Source organism: Callospermophilus lateralis, chromosome 15, assembly GCF_048772815.1.
Source record: "Callospermophilus lateralis isolate mCalLat2 chromosome 15, mCalLat2.hap1, whole genome shotgun sequence".
Classification (NCBI taxonomy): Eukaryota; Metazoa; Chordata; class Mammalia; order Rodentia; family Sciuridae; genus Callospermophilus; species Callospermophilus lateralis.
In genome coordinates, this window is record NC_135319.1 from 65,487,499 (window position 1) to 65,504,883 (window position 17,385).

At 42.2% G+C, this 17,385-nt stretch overlaps 1 protein-coding gene across 3 annotated transcripts in view; it reads right to left on the reverse strand.

The window, feature by feature from the left end:
* Window positions 1–17,385, reverse strand: part of Hpse2 (heparanase 2 (inactive)) — a 649,448-nt gene that overhangs the window by 4,558 nt on the left and 627,505 nt on the right. For all 3 annotated transcript variants that reach the window (XM_076834902.1, XM_076834901.1, XM_076834899.1), the window contains one exon: window positions 13,455–13,601. In XM_076834902.1, the coding sequence (XP_076691017.1) occupies window positions 13,455–13,601 (147 nt within the window). The remainder of the gene's footprint in view (window positions 1–13,454; window positions 13,602–17,385) is intronic.

Genomic DNA, 17,385 nt, shown 5'->3' on the forward strand with positions numbered 1-17,385 from the left:
ATTCTTGGTATACATTGAACAGTTTGTAAGCTTGCACACAATCACATTAGTGGTAAAAAAAATCACTGATTATGGAGCACCATTTATGTGAAAGGCACTATATGTTATGATTTTGTCTCATTCAGTCCAGGTGTTAGTATTCCTAGATTGCAGATGAGCACATCAAAGTTCAGAGGTGTCTAGATCTTGCCTGAGTCACACAGCCAGGAGGTGGTAGGGCTGAGATCTGCACTGATGCCTTAAGTGCAGTCCTATCTGGCCTCCATTGCCACATGTAATTGCTAAGAGTCCTGTGTGATTTGTAGGGCACTACTACTATTTTTGTAACTTCACTATTGAGATGAGATCAGAAAGGTTAAGTGGCCTAGGAAAGGTCACATAGCTAATAAGTGGCTAAGCTAGGTCTCAGTTTTGGCCTCCTGACCACCTCCTGCTATTATTTCATGTTGTTTCTCCAGTTCCAGGTGGTATTCACCAGGATCATGTTTCTTTCTTTGAAAACATTTCTTATCACATTTTCATCATATGCCTGGATCTCCTTATTGGCTTATGGCTTTTCAAACCAAATGCTAAATGATCCAGCCCACGTTGAACTATTTCTCTTAATTCCCTAGCTTGCCTGAACTGCTGAGGGCAATTAAATTACCCAAATATTAGGACAACTGCATTTTATCACCATCTGTTTTTACAAAGTTTAAGTTACTTTCCAATTTCTAAACTTGTTTTCTTAATTTTTCATGCTATTTGAAAGAGGATTCGATGGGTCTATCTGGAGTCAAGACCTCTGCTCTCCAGGTCTCCATGGGAGCCTCTTGGCCAGGCCATTCTCCTTCCACCCACCACTAACCTGTCTATAATCTCTGGTTTTCATGTTTTATCATGGTTCTCAATAGCCAGGAACATTTAAGCAAGGATTTAACTGTTCTGAGTCTCAGGGGTTGTTCTGAGTCTCAGGGGTACAAGTCTAATAATCAGGTCCTTTCTCAATCTTGAAGATAATTTGCTGGCCTCTGGACTGGCCCAGGATGACTTTTGTAAGAAAGTGTGTGTTTTATTGGTAGGTGATGTCTGTACATGCTGGAAGATTTGGAGGACTTGAGTGGGAGATGAAGAAAACTAGTTCTACCTCAGCCATGTACAATTTGCCTTCTCTGAGCCTAGGTTTCTCTATCTGTAAGAGGAAAGGTGCCATCAGTAGAATCCTAAGGTCCCTTCTTGCTTGACTGTTTTTCATTCAGGGGGCTTATACCTAATAGGTAGGCTATGGCAGAGTTTAAAACCAATGATCCTGAACAAACAAATCTGATCATGATGTTCAGTGGCTTTGGGTTGTTCTTAGAACATTGTCCAAAGTGCCCCTGAGCAGGACCTTTTGTCCACTTCTGGCTGCCTCTAGAAGTTCTTCCACCCACTCCAGCTCCCTATCACTCATCACTCCTTTGTCCCATTCTGTAGCTCCTCCAGTCAGAGCCTCTAGTCTCAGGGTTTTGTCTGACTTGTTCCCACTTCCCTGAACCTCCTCCATATTCTGGCCCTGTGTGTTAGCTTCCTTTTCCTGGCTATCCCTTACTTGTTCTTCAAATCAGGACTAAGTGCTCCTCCAAAGTGTTTTCCTATTACCCATCACCAATATTGTGACTGCTCGTCAGACTGTCCCCTAGGTAGGAGAGCAAGTGACTGTCTTCCCTTCCATCTCTTGTCCACCCACTTACACGGTGGAAGTCAATAAAAGACATACTGGAAATAAATATGTGGGTGGAAGAACTACAACCTAGAAGGAAAAGAAACTGACCAGAAGGCCAGAAGCTGAATTTTAGTTCAGACTCGGGACAAAAATGTGCTGGTCTAGATTGGTTACCAGCCACAGGATGAAGATATGAATAAATATGTGCATGGAGAGGACTGAGGGTCGCACACCCTCCTAGTCCCAGCGCCCTTTCTTGTGAGCCACCAGAGGTCACTCTTGTTCTACTTAACAAGTGCCTGGAGAGCGAGCCTTCGCGGCGGCATCCAGGAAGCTGGAAGGCGTCCTTCTGTCCTCGCTGCGGTCCCGGCCAGGCCCGAGCGAGCCTGCGCCTGGCCTCTCGGGAGCAAATCACAGAGTCCGTCAAATCCCAACCGCAGCTTCACTGCGGGCCGCTTGGCAGGGCCCCTTCCTGGAATGGGGCCTTAGAGCTAAGGAAACATGGGAGCCGTCTGCGATTCCTGCCGGGGTGCGGCTTCCCGGCCGGGGTCGAGAGGGGGTCCCGGCGCAGGTGCGGGGTCGGCGTCCGCGCGACTCCGCGCCAGGCTCTCCGGGCCCCGCGGCCGCCGGTCCGCACCTGGTTGTGCTTTGCAGGCCCGCGAGGCCTCGGCCCCTCGCTGAGCGAGGAAGCTGGTATGCGCAGCTGCCCTGCCCTCCCCGGGTCAGGGGCAGGTTAGAGCCCGGGGGGCCCAGCCAGGTCTCCGGACAGAGAGCTCTGCTCCCCTCTCCGCTGGGTTCTGGGGGAGGCTGCGCATCTGGGGCAGCTTAGGGAGGAAGTTCATTAGAAACTGCCCTAAGCCAAGGCTACCATGCTGAGGAGAGCCGCGCAAGACCGCCGGCTGGTCACACAGGCCCTGCTGGGGCAAAGGCCTGATCCTCTCTGGGCGCTCCCACTCCTCAACAGTCACGGGGAGAATTACCTCCGTTCAAGTATGCCCTGTGTATTTTTTTGTCCTTAATAATCTACCAAAAAGCCGCTTCTTTCCTCCAGGGCCATCACATGCAACCTCCTCCACGGGGCCTATCTGGTAGCCAAGCTGGGAGAGAGAGGGGCACATCCTCTGCACCTACAGGTCCCCCTCAGCCTTTTTATATTTGTGTGCTTGAGTCATTTTGTCTGCCAGATTGACTTGTTTTCATTTCTTAATTTTCAATAGTACTTGGCTCATTGCCTTGTTGCCTACCACAGTAGTTCAATTAACACTTGAGTTCACCCTAGGGAACTTGGCTGGCAAGACATTCCAATCTCCTACCACTGTTGGGAGAGGAGACTGTCTGAGGGAGGAAAGAAAGCTTCTTGTTCCCCTGACCCCTCCAGTGGCCCACACCCTATGTGAAGTTCTTGGCCACTGAGATATTTTTGAGCTGATGAAATCAAATGCCCTGCATTCTACCTTCTGAGTGGCATACCAAGACAATGAAGAGTTTTGATCTATCTTCTATATCACTGACCAGAGCAAACACTAGGACTTCTTTGTTCAAGCAGAGCTGGGGGGTTTATAGGCAAGTTGTTAGGGATATAGGGTTTTCTTGTATGTAGTTAGGTTAGGGGTCATGATTTGATCTGCGTTCTATCCAAGTTTGTGTAATAATGGTCCAAGCCATAATGGGATTCCACCATGTGCTTCTAATGGCTTAAAATAACTTAGCACACTTGGCAGACAAGATGAGAGCCTAGTTAAGAAACCTAGATTTATACTGATACTGTTAACTCCCAACAGATGAAGGAATCATCTGGGGACAGTTTGGGAAGAAATCTGATTCAGCAACCATCTCAAAGCTCCATGTCATAGGCATATCATGCTCAAACCACAGTACACAATCTGAACCAGCTATAAAAACCATGGAGACTTTAGTATGTGGTTAACTCTGTCCCCTTCCCATTGTAAAGAACTGGTGCCATGATCACCAGCATTCACAAACAGTGTTTAAGGGCCATTACTCATATCCCACTGTTCTTTGTGTTGTACAAATTCAATTATAACAGACTTAGCCTTGCTCTCTAAGACAGAAAACACTGAAACATACAGATGCACGGCCAAACACACCATAATAAAAACATTACACAAAAAGCAGGAAGAGAAGGAAAATCAAATTTAGCCTAGATTTCAAGGCCTTTAGCAGTGTGGCCCCAGTGTATCTTTGTGGCTTTTTTCTCACCCCACAAAACATCCTATATTCCAGTCATATGAGATGATTTTCTACTTCCAAGACAAAATGAGCCTTGAACATGTGTACTTCCAAACTTGGAGTAAGCTTATCCTACTGCCTCAAATGACCTTCCCTACAGCATTTCCTAGGAGCTTGGTGCATCCTTTCAGCTCCATCAGGGCCTTCAGCACTGAGAACTTCCCATTTCCCAAGTCAGAATTGTCTCTCCCTCCCTTGTTCTCAGTCTCTTGTACTGACCCTCATGGGGGTAAGAGTAAATGTGCGTTCCTGGGGAGGGACCTGGTTTCCCCAGCTCTATTTGCAGGGAGCAGGAAGAGGCAGGGTGGGGGAAGCAGCATTGCTTTACAGGCAGTCTGCAGGTGGTGTGAAGAGAGGAGGGAAGATTTGTGTACATTGTGCAGATAGGTTTTCCACATGAAAAGCATATGAGGTAGTCCATAAGCTACGTCCCAAACCAGTTCCATTACTCTATGGCCATGGCTCCCAGGATACCTACTCTAATCAGTTAAAGGAGATAAATACCTTGGTATTATTGGCTTTTGACAAAGTGTTCCCTATAACATCAGGGGCTTTGGTATACTCTCCAAAGTAAAAAATAAGATGTCTCAGGTGGCACAGGCTCTGTTCCAGGGTTCACAGCTATCAAAGATCAAAGTGTGTGGTGACTCTGGACCATTCTTGCAAAGATTAGCAGGGAAGGGGTGGTCTGCAAAGTGATTGCTGATGTTTGGCAGTTGGTCTACAGTTTTGTGCTCCAGGCCCCCTGTCTGGAATGAGCCACATCCTGCCCTGGCAGCCAAAAAACATTGGTTCGGGGCCCAGGCCTTGCTATAGGGGTGAGCTGCATCAGAACTTTGTAGTTCCTTGAGGTTTGCATTTGTCCACCACTAAACCACAGCTTCTGGAAGGTGAAGAGAAAGAAGATAAGGGCCACTTCTCAGTCCCCAAGAACTGCCTATATTTTCTGCTTCCCTATCCTTCAGATTAGAATCAACTGTGCAGAAACATGCTAGCTGTGCCCCAAAATGCTCATTTGCCAGTGTTCATCTGGGTCATCTAGGACAGAATGGAAATCCTGCCTCCAAAGAGGGTCCCCAAATGAGTGGGGGTTGAGGATGAGAGATCACAACCTTGATGGACAGCTATGCAGAGAGTTTCAAGCTGGTGGAGCGAGCTAGAAGGAAATATATTCTGGAGCTGGGAACAAATGGAAAACTCAGGAAAAACAAAAAGAGTAAAAACTCTGAATTCCTAAACATCTTGGTTTAAGATGTCAAGTCTCTGTAAAATATAAAAGCATTTTATAATCCTCTAATCTTCACAGTGATCTGCACATTACTAATCTGGAAGTTAAAACCAAACAAACAATAAAACCTCTGGGAAGCCAGCACTCATCCTTCCACTCAGCCACAGAAAACTCTAGGGGCTCATGGCATGTTCACACCTTTGGCAAAATGGCTTGGTGCCTGAATGAAGAACAAAATCTGGGGAAAATCAAAGATGCAAATCATCTGGGACCTTGTTCCAGAGGTTTATAGAGGGACAGTGGTTCTTGACCTTGGCCACATATTTGAATCACCTGGGGAGCTTTAAGAAATATTGGTGCCTGGGTCCCAGCCCAGAGATTCTGGTTTAATTGGTCTGGGGTGCAGCGTGGGCATTGGGGTTTTAAAGCCCCCAGGTGATTCAAAGTGCAGCCAAGGTTGAGCAGCACTGGTGGAAGAAGGGGTGGGAATATATTTGCAGCTGGGGTGGGAGGGAATCAAATAACTTTCTAACCATTACCTTCTGAATTTATTTTGAAGAAAAAAATGCTTTTCTTACTCTTTCAAGAGTACCATATTAGGAGGCCACATATTTTAACCCAGAAGAAAGACATGAATTTTTCAAGGCAAGGGTTTTTGGTTTGGGTTGAATTGACTGAAATGAGAATTTTCGCTGTTGTAGTAGAACTACTTCATTTAATCACTACCCCCGCCCCCCCACCACACCACCATGAGATGAATTTGCTCCTCAGTATGTACAAGGGAAGTACCTGGGCAGCACATCACAGGATGAATTAAGAACCCAATCAGATGAAGGATTAGCACTGATAACAAACTCTGAACACTGAAAATAAAAACTTTTCTTTTTGGACAGGCAAGTTCTATAAAATTCTCTTAGATTTCTCCCAAATTCTGGGATGTGTCAGAGAGTGTATAGAGAGTGGTTCAAGTTTTCTTTAGGCAGAGAAGAATCTATTCCTTGGTACCCTCAATATATTTTTCAGCTATACATATAATCATTTACTTAGATAACATCATATACACTATTATAACCACTATCTCTTAGTGAGCCCAACCCCCCCACCCCCAAATTAGCACAAGATCTGGACTCCTCTACGTTCCAATGAGTAAGCTTGCATTATCTGAAGATGTTTAAGGATCATTTCTTTACATATTTACTTCTCTTTTTTTTCTATAGACTGCCTCAGAACCTTAAGTGTAAGCATTTTTAGAAATATATATGCTCACATATATTTACATTTCTGGTTTTTATAGTGTCTATTTCAGGCTCTCTGAACTGGAACATGAACTGAAATGTTAGTGTTTAGAATAAGTACCACTTTCCTGTTCACTTACAGCCAGCTTGTAAATCTCCAGTCTTTTCTTGCCATTCAGTGCTGCCCTGTCTCTGAGGCTTGTATTTCTTCCAGAGGGCTCAAAAGGGCTGCAGCTGACAGGGTTGCATCTGCCCTAGCAGGACTTTTTCTCCCAACGTAAAAAAAGTCTTTAATCTAAGCCTTGCTTTTTATAATGGATTCTTTTATTTTTCCTGATATTTTAAAACAAATACCTGAAGCACCGTGTGGGTTAATAAGTTTCTTCACACACTCTCAGCTTGAACATCAGTACTATTGAACTATTGAGGTTCCTTACCTCAATCTTACAAATTCCAAATGGACAAAAGAAATAGATATAAAAAATGAAACAAAAAGAAGTTAAAAAAGGAGAGAGATGAATATTTATCTGATTTCAGGAATACAAATGCATACACATATAAGTGGAATGGATGAAACCACAAAGCCAAAGATAAATAAATTTAATTTTAAAAAAAAGTTTTTCAAAAACAAAAGTTTGGATTGAACCCAGGGCCTTGTACCAGTTAGGTAAGTGCTCTCATGCAGAGCTATATCCCTGGCTCAAGGGAACATTTTTTTTTTTTTTAAATGTCAAGATAATACCTGAAAATTAAAATAGTTGGAAAAGTAGCAAATAAAATCTTGGCAAAAAAGTTCAATACAAATGATCAAAGGGGAAAATCACCTGATAATAGTCAAAGTTATACATTATTAATAAAACAGATGAACACTCCCATAGAAAAATAATCAAAGGACATAGAAAATTCATAAAAGCAACACAATACTAATGGACATGAAAAAACTTTGAATCTCACAAATACTCAAAGTCTATAAATTAAAATAAGAATACCATTCTTGATTATGAAATTGGCAGAGATGTTAAAATGTTTCTCTACTGTGTTGGTCACTGAAGGGAATTATACTAAAATGTTCTTTTTGTTTATACTAAATTTCCTATTCCTTCTCTGACCTTTTCAAACTAGCCTGGATGAGATAAAACAATTGAAACCTTAATCCTGTGAGATCAGATCCTATAAGGTGATGGATTCCTGGGTGATCAGGAATCCAAGGTGAGTAGGCTGGAAACTAGACTATTTGAGGAATGGTTGAAGGATCTTGGAGTAGTTAGTGTGGAGACTAGCAATCTAGGGGGAGACATATTGAAAACTTATTATAAAAAAGAACAAATTTTCTCTGCTTAATTTTTCTAAAGGAGGGGTAGAAATGGCAAGAAAACACCCTTTGGCCTTATGTAAGGAGGATATTCCCTACAATCAGAGCTGTCTAGTCCTAAAGTGGGCCAGCTCTGAAACATCAGACAGAAGCTGAAAAGCTTTTTGGCAGGGACATTGTAGAAGAAACTTCTTGACCTGTAGGCATCCTTTGAAATTTTTCCTCTAGAAAGCTGCCTCTTAACAACTAAAGAACTTTAATAGAGAGGTTTATTTTTAAAAGAAACTCATTTGAATGATCCCAGACAAGTGAAGATAATGGAAACCTGCAGGGAGGACATCTGGTTGACCACAGTTCAAATCACCCAGATACCAACTACTACCAGCAGTACAGAATGCAGGCACATAGATGTCTTGGATCTGCAGAATTAAATGGACTAAAGGCCAAGCTCCTTTTGCCAGGTCTGTCCATGTCCAAAAATTAAAGATGGTGCTTCCTTTTACTAGTGAGCAATTATGGTGGGTCAGGTGGTGACCAGTTCAGCTCTCAGGACTTTTCATAATAGCCAAGTTTTGAATCCAAAAATGAAATATCACAATATAGTCTGTTCCAACAGGGACACAAAGATATTTTTAGTCTTAGCACCTGGGAATTACTTGAGTATTTTCAGAACCATTCTGTTTGGCTAACATCATATGACACCTCTCTAATGGCATGTAGTTAGATGCCAATGTTTTTCTTTGATATAGAATTTAATGAGGGTGAAATCAAAGCAAAAGTTATATATCTCAGAGAGATGGAAAAAATGAGCAGTATGTGGAAAAAGAAGAAAAAGAAAATTTTCATTTCTTCACAGAGTAGGCTCTGGCTTTATAGAGGCCTTGAGAGTCTTTCAGCCAAACTCTTGGTGGCTCAAGAGGAGGCTCAAGCAAGTAGCAAGTTCAAGCCTTAATATGGAACCTATTAGCCCAAAAGCAGAAATTCTGAGCCTCTGTTATGGCACCACCCACAAGTTGATTCCTGTTAGATGTTTGTTTCTAATAATAGGGATAAGTTCTTTGAAGGTAGGGACCTCAGAATTCACTCACCCAGCCTCACCCCTAAGCACTACACATTAAATAACTCTTGCAGATCAGGTGATGGTGTGATTTAGCATTAGGAAGATCAAGGGACATACTGATCTGGAGCATTCACATTGAACTTGACATTCAGACTTTTCTCCCAATTTGTCTACCTATAATTCCTGAGCATTTCAAGTTATAAGACCACCATTCTTTTAAAATTGCAGTCAGAGTAACTGTCACTTCAAGTTAGATTGCTGCAAAACCAAACTATTCTAGCATAAGATAGGATCTCAATATAAAATTGATAATTGGACAAAGATATATGATTTGTTATCACATGATTTTTCCTTCCAGTTTCCCCCAAAGTCTCCCCTATTGGTGTATTTCTCTCAGAAATATACCTCTGAGGGTGGTTCCATTAGGTATAGGGGAGCTGGCAATACCTGTATGTATGGGGTTGGAATATAATACACTGAGATTGATTTTTATGGACCTCATATTAAACTGCTTTATAGTGAGTCCCAGGACTTAATAATCCCTTTGTCTAACAGAATAGAAGAAACAGAAGGGACTTCCCCAGTTTTGCTGAGGGGAAAAATTGCTTTTATTAGAATTCCATGACAGGAAGGTAGTTTTAGAAACAGCTCAGAGAACTTCTAAGAAAGGTCAGAAACCAGGACCTGAGAAGAAAGTTTAATGAAACTAGAATGAATTAGCCTGGAGGAGAGAAAAGAGAGGCAACCTTATACTCTTCCAATGTACTCATTCTCTAAGGAGCTTACAATGAAATGAACCCAGACAACGTTGTGACAGAGCTCAGTTATCCAAATTATGTGTCCTCTGTAATTATAATTTTGTTACTGGACTGTTGGAGTAGCACACTGTTGAAGAAAGTGCTCTGGATTAGAAGTAAGGAGAAATGGATGCTTGAATATGTCTCTTAATGATCTAAGATTAAGTTTCTTTAACTGGAAGGGAGACAAGAATTATTCTACATGCTTCATGGTATTGTTCAGAGGTTCAGTGAGATACTGGCTATTAAAGTTAATATCCATAGAGTCACAGCCATAGGTATAGTGGGCCCCTGTGTTATTATATGATGAAGCACTTAAATAGATTGAAATTATGGCCACTCCATTCCCTAGATTCTCTACACACAGAGCATCCTCTGGTCCAGATAGCTTCTCACAGATTGTCTGAGGGCAGGGGATTGAACCAATTACTTCAAAATGTCATTTCACTTCAGAATACTTAGCATCCACTAAGGTCAGTGTGTTAGAACAGCCAATGTGATGAATGTTGTTTCCTTTTTTTCCTTATCTTTTGGATTATTTTTCCCACCAAATGGGATTGAGCAAGACACACAGGGAAGAACCCTAGGATCTGACCTACCATCTATTCTGGGTTTGACTTTTCCCTGGGAAAGTGAGCACCATGAGGTGTTCTATTTTTGGATATAAGTTGGCTTTTTGGGGGGTACAGATTCATATTGCTTCTATTTGTTGAACAACACAGGGGATATTTATGTCTCAGGTAGAACTGATTCCCTAGAGGTAATGTTTCTTGATTTGTGATCACATGATTTTTCTTTTTTGTACATAATAGAGCTTCCCCAAAGATACTCCTCTCCTCTGACTTATCCATAATGAAAGCATTTCCTGGTGCAAATGGGGCCATCTTCCAGAAAGGTGAGAAACCAGGGAACATGGCCAGGGAGGAACTCACAGCTGGGGATTTTCTGGAAAAACAATTAGCCAGATATTACCACAATTTGCTCTTGTAGCACAACCTCTTTGTGTGGTCCTTTAGTGGCTTGAAGAAGCTCCTTTGCTAGTGACCAGAGAGACTTCTCCTCTGGGAGCAGGTGTAGAGGGGAATAGAAGAGAAGATTATAGAATTCTAGAGCTGGAAGGGAGTGGCACTCCTACCCAACCTCCCACCCAGGAAGGAATCAGAGCATCTCTGGAGATACTGCCCTCTTTCTCACCTTCCCAAAGCCTTCTCTGCCCTTGGTCAGACAAGGTGAGCTTTGGAAAATGAATTTTTTTTTTTTTTTAGCAAAATCTCTCTTTTAAATTGAACTCCTTGTTTTTGTGCCATTTTGGAGTATTCTAGGCCAAATCTGTTTACTTTTGCTTGGAAGTTCTGTGAGTATCTGAAAAAAAGTCCTCACGAGTCACCTTACTTTTCTTCTCTGAACAAAATATCCCCATTGCCTTCAGCCATTCCTTGACAAATATGTTTTCCAGATGCAGAATACCCTTCTCTTGCACACATTATTGCAGTTTCTAAAACCTCTATCCTCTAGGGTAAAGAGCACCCATCTTTTGTCTGGTTTCTAGAAGGAGAAAAATCTCTTATGTAAGGAGTTGAGACTTGTGTGTGAGGTCTTACGACTGGCTTACCACTGAGACAGGAAGCAGGAACCTTCTTTGTGAATCCAGATGCCTAGCCTGTGTCTGATTAGTGGCCTAGGGTGCTTCCTGTGAGAGCTGACATACCTTAGTTCTGAGTTCACATGGAGAAACCCTTTCAGAGACTTCAAATCTTTACACCCTGGGATGGCAATTCTAAGAAAATGGGAATCACTCTACCTCAACCAATCAAAAACATTTTCAGGCATCTTTCTTCTTCTGAAATTCTAGTCCAAAATGCGTAACTGGTGGCTTGAAGAAGGCATTACTTGGTCTATATCCTTTTCCTGGTGCCTCCAGATAGGAGCAATTGCATGTTCCCTCACTTCCAGAACTTTCCATCCACTTCTGAACTAATGTGGCTTCAGGATTCAAGGAACTAGCAGACATAGAACAAAGAGTTTGGCCCCAGAGGCTTATAAAAGCAAGAGACACCCAAGACTGAAACACTTTATTTTGTTTCCTTTCATTTTTCTCTGCATGTCTGTTTCACAGACCCTTTCTAGAGACCCCAGCCAGAACCACTGAAGACTTGGGCTCTTCAGTAGTTACTGAGCAGAACACTGGACGTGGTGTTGGACATGCACCTGACAGTCTCTGCCCAGAAGCTTAAAGCCCAAAATGGCATATCACAGGGTAAAGCCACTGCATTCTAGACTAGGAGAGGTGATATATTAGTAGTTTGTAGGAGAGGAACAGACTTAGAGATGTGTTTAGGACTCTTGACCTGTTAGACCAAAACACTTGGCCAGTTGCCTCCATATAGTGTACATGGTCTTTCTGACACTGGGCAGGCTCAGTTCCTAAGCTCTTTGGTTTCTGGGAGCCTTAACCTGTTACAATCACTGCAGATGATCAGTCGTTCTGCCAGAAATGGCTTTGCAGGACATTATTGAATGGTAGCAGGAGACTTTAATGCATTCATGGTCCTCAGAAAATCAGGCCCAGGATGAGAGTTTTAGGGCTATGAGGGATGTTTCCAAATATACAGTAATCTTTGAATTTTGCAGGTGTGGAAACTGAGGCCAAGAGATGAGGATTTGCTCAGGTCATACAATTATTTTGTGGTGAAACTGGGACTAGAACTGGGTCTCCTGCCTAGAATAAAGACTGGAAATTCGCATACCATTCATGAACTACTGGGAAGTTGAGAGAGAAGGGACAAAATTACTCAAAAATCCTGCTAGTATGGGTAGAATTTGGAAGAAAGAAAAGTGGAGGCCATGGACGTGTAGCCAGGGGAAAAAAGCCAGTATGTGAAAATACAGATCTAGGGTGGGCTAAAGAGACTTAGTAAGTGACTTCCCAGATTGTGTTTTGTTCCCATTGCACATACAGTTGGAAGCCAAATGCAAGCCACCAAGGTTGCAGTGAAACAGTGAACAATTATAGCACAAATATTTGTGGGCAGCTGTGGGAGTGCAAGCCACCTGCTCCAAGTTTACAGCTTTGTTAAACTTGGTAAACATTAAAAATGGAACAGGAACGCCCCCAGTCTGCAGAGCATCCCATGCCTTTCCTGAGAGGCCTTGCTCGGGGAGCTGGGGATAGCCTTGCCCTTGACCAGGTCCTTCTCGCTCGGGGGGAACTGCTTTCTGTTGGTAGAGTAGTGTTGTCAATATGCTGTAGCTGAGACTGAGGGAGGTAGGAGGTCTCATGGAATCTTACAGTTTGAAAGGGCCACAGAGTCTCCAGAATATAATCTCCCTGCTTTTGTTTAGATGGAGAAACTGAGATTGAGCTGTGATGTGCCCAAAGTTGTAAAGTGGGGGACATAACCGTTTGACCCCTTTTCCATGCTTCTTCCTTTAATACTCATGAGGCTTGTAGATGGTGATGGAAAGGGGTCATAACATTACAGAATGTTACAGCTGGAGGGGACACTGTAATCAACTACCAGGACTTTGGGTGGTCACGTGACCAGGGGCACCATTGGCATGTAGTGGGCAGGTGCCAAGGATGCTAAATAGCTGGCGGTGTGATAACCTGGCGTGATGAAGAACTGCCTTGCTCAAATTTCAAGAGTACCCTTGTTGATAAATATTTTGTCCACCACTTGCCTTGACTGTAATAAACCTAGAGACAAAGACGGGCTTGACCACGCCACTGAAAGTCGCAGTTTTCTGACTCCAGACTACTCTTTGTTCTACTCTATGCCACTGAAGCCCAGAGCAAACCACTACCATCAGCAATGGGTTGACTCCAACTTCCTCCCCTCTTAGCTCCTGCCACACTTACTCCTAAGTTATTTCCAGGTTGGCACTTACTTGGACTTCAGGCCCTCCTTCCCATAGGGCTGCAGCAGATACTGGTGCACGAGCTTGTCCCTGAGAGTTCCAGCCAGTTTGATTTTCTTTCTTGATCGATGCAGGTTGATAATAAACAGTGTAATGGAGCCACGAACATAGTTGTGGCTGAGATCCAGAAAAGACAGAAGGGAAAAGATGGAAACAAAGTGTTCAGTTAGATGCTCCTAAATTATTTATATGCTACACAAAAGAGGACCACCCCAGAAAAGGACACTGGTTTTATGGCTCTTTGTCACAACAGACCTTCAAGACAGGAAGGCCTTGATATTGTGGTTTCCTGAGAAGATACCTGCTTCCCACCACATTTCTTGTATTTTAAAAAATGTATTGCAATGATTTTAGAAAAAAAAACAGATATATAGATATATGTATATAGAAATACATATATTTTCTAAGTATGGAAGTAAAACATGATTATTGCAAACAAACAAACCTAGGAAAAATATATAAAAATACAATGAAAATTCCCCATAATCATTTAATCTTGAGATATGACAACATTTTGGAAAATATTCTTGCAGTATTTTTTTAGTTTGAAAAATATTTATTAAGTACATTGACACATACAAATATATTACTCAGTTTTTATGTAATTGGGATCACATTATTCACACAGCTTTTTTCAGTTAACAACAATCTTAAACATGTTCTCATGCTATTATATATTCTTCTACTTGTAAATTTTTCAACCATAGAAATGTAACATCATTTATTTAGCTAATCCCCTACTTTTGTGAACTTCTGTTGCTTTCAATTTTTTGCCATTATAAATTATGTCATGAAAAGCTTAATTGTACATAAACTTTTTGGACATCATTATTATTTCTGATAGATAAACTCTTAGAAGTTGTAATATTAGGCCAAGGGAAAGCACATTGTATGTTTTGTCACCAAACGTTCCAGTCTATTTCTAATGGTGCTCTCCCCATGAGAAGATTTTACGTCCTTGATCTGCTGAACCCCAAAGTGATCACATGATTTGTCTTGTCCAGTGAAATGCGAGTGGATGCTAAGACCTCTGGGCAGAAGCTTTAGAGGCCAGCCTATGTTTTTGCCCTTAATTTTTTTTCTCTGCCAGAAGACTGACAATATTTTGACAGAGTCTATGCCTGGGTGTTGGAATAAAGATTATGCAAAACAGAGCTACAGGGGGGCCATGATGGACAAATAGTATGAATCAGAAATAACCATCCTTACTGAAAGCTGTGGAGATTTTGGGGGTTCTTTGTTATCACAGCATAACCTCACTTATCCTGATGGGTACACACATTTTGGTAATGTTAACTCTCTAGAAATTTTGCAACCATTTGTTTCTACCAGCCTCTGAATGAGAGCACCCATTTTCTCATACTTTAAGAGTATCAAATATTAACCTTTTAAAATACCCTGTCAACCTGAGAGGTGAAAATTGGATCTTGATGTTTTATTAATTTGTATTTTTTCCAATTCATACTAAGGTGCAGCATTTCTTCATTTGCTCATTTCCATCGCATTTCTTCTTTTGTAAACTGTCTGTTCATGTCTTTTGCCCATTTTCCTATTCATTTATGAAAACTATGTACTTATTAAACACAGCAAACCTTTGTATACAAGTGTATTGCACAGATTAACCCAGTTTTCTTTGAGCATTTCAGTTTGTCTACATTGTATTCTGATATATAAAAGTTAAGAAATTTTGTGTAGTTGAATTTATTTATCTTTGTTGACTCCTGCTTTTGCTATTTTACCTGCTTCAAGATTATAAACTATTCACCATTTTGGATTTCTTTTAAACCAGCACAGGATGTCCAGAAGCCTAAAAGAGCTATATGCTTATGTGTAAGAACTTTTCAGCAAGCACTGATGACACTATAATGATTTCCTTCTCTCAGCAGAAAAAGAAGAAGAAAAAAAAAAAAGCCTTGTTTCTCAGGGGTCCCTGAGGGCCCCATCTGGATGGGTTAATGAGAGGAAACAGAGAAAAATGACCCAGTCCCATCTTCAAAGAAGGAGTTCAGAGAAACTCTAAGTCAACTTTGCCCAGAGGAGAACATTGTTCCTTGCCAACATAGCACCCCTGGTTCCCTGGGTCACTCATCTCTGCTTCTAAAGGTGCTAATTAAGAGTTGAGCAGCCAAGGGCAGGTCAGTATGATAACTTGGAATTTTTAAAAGACATGCAAGATTCCAAGGCTATTCCCTAGAGATTCGGATTCAATCCATTTAGGTTTGTGGCCTGTGAACCTGTATTTTAAAAAGTCTTTCTGAGATATTTGGTCAATGATTTGGGTTTGATAACCTCTTACCGAAGGATAAGGTTACCTACCTGTCTTTCCACCCTAGCCTAAATGATTCTGCCACCAAAACTCGTCCCATGGCCTGGCTCTGCTAAGGCTGTATATAAAGCCCAGAACCTCATGGCCAGCAGCCATTTTATCCCTGAAAATGAGCCACACCAGGTGTTTGTCAAATAGACCTTTCCGCTGAATAAAGAGATGCTTGCTGATCTGGGATCTGCTTCCTGCCTCTGTCATTTGTGTGCCATGCGCTTACACTCACTTAGAACACTCCATTTAAAATTATGAGGAGAATTCCCAGAATATTCTGCTGGCTGTGCATCAGATGATCCTTTTTGCATTCTTAGGAGGGAACATTATTGTGTTCAAAGCTTTCTGGATGACTGCATTTATGTTCTGATAAGCTATTAAATGATTCTCCTATGCAGTAATACCTCCTCTGCCAGTCTTTTGGAATCCCCTGGAGTACATGAACTAGCTTTTGTAGCTACATGAGTCAGAAGAGAATATCAATGATGTGAGCAGACTTGTGTCACCGGAGCTCTAAAGAAAGATATTGGTGGTCTGTGTTGGTGCTGATCATCACTAAAGAAGAATACCAACTAGATTCCTCTTGGGCTTCCAACTTAGCTTAGCTAACATGGAAACTTGAGGAAGATACCATTAGCTGCAGGTGCTCTGGGCTTTAAAGTGTGAGCAAAATATGCATGGGTGGGCACCAGTTTTGCCAGACTGCAGTAATTCCTTTTTGCAAACTATCAAACAACACTCTCAAAAGCCAGCACTGGAGGAGGAGAGAGCCACATGCTTGCATTTATGAGTTTCTCCTCTGCAGAGCTGGGGCAGAATGAGCCCTTGGAGACTTCAGAAAGAAGGGTGGGAATGTGGGGAAGTGGTGGGTGGGAGGGAGACCTGAAATCACAGCATTGCTGCAGGGAAAGTTGTCTTTTCAAGCTGCTTGGCAGTGGTCTGATTTCCATTTACATAGATCCCCTGGGGGAGACAAACCCATACAGCCCAGGGGGACTAAAGTGCACAGGCTCTCACAGAACTCGGAGCCTCCTCAGGTAGGATTTGGCAATGCCTCAGCCATCCCTCGCCCTGCCTGGCTGAGGGTCAAAGACATATGAAGCAGAGGACTTGTGGCTACAAAGACACATGCTTGGCTGGAGATGACACCAACCTGACAGTATGTGTGGAGAATGCAGATTCTTGAAGAATGCATATTCTCTGCTATAGAAAACTAACCCTGGAGAGTATCTGTTTCTTAAGAAATTGGTGTCTGAAGGCTTGGTCAGCAGGCCATTTTGACTCCTGATGTTGTCAGGTCTAGCTGGCTTTTGGTTTTCTTAGTAAATGCCCCTTTCCGGAGAGAAACTGTCTCTACTGAACTTCTCTCTTATTCCATGTCTCACTCATGGTGAAACTTTTTCGCCAGCAGCCAATCCATGTATCTGGAGTTCATCTTTTCTGGCTGCTCCTTTCCTGCCTGACATCTTCTCTGTGTTACCATGGGAGGAGGAGGAAGGGAGTCAGGGAAAGGAGGCTGTACTCAGAATATCTTGAAAGTAAGAGGTGGGAGATGTCATATGGGAAGTGCATCTTGAGTTCCAG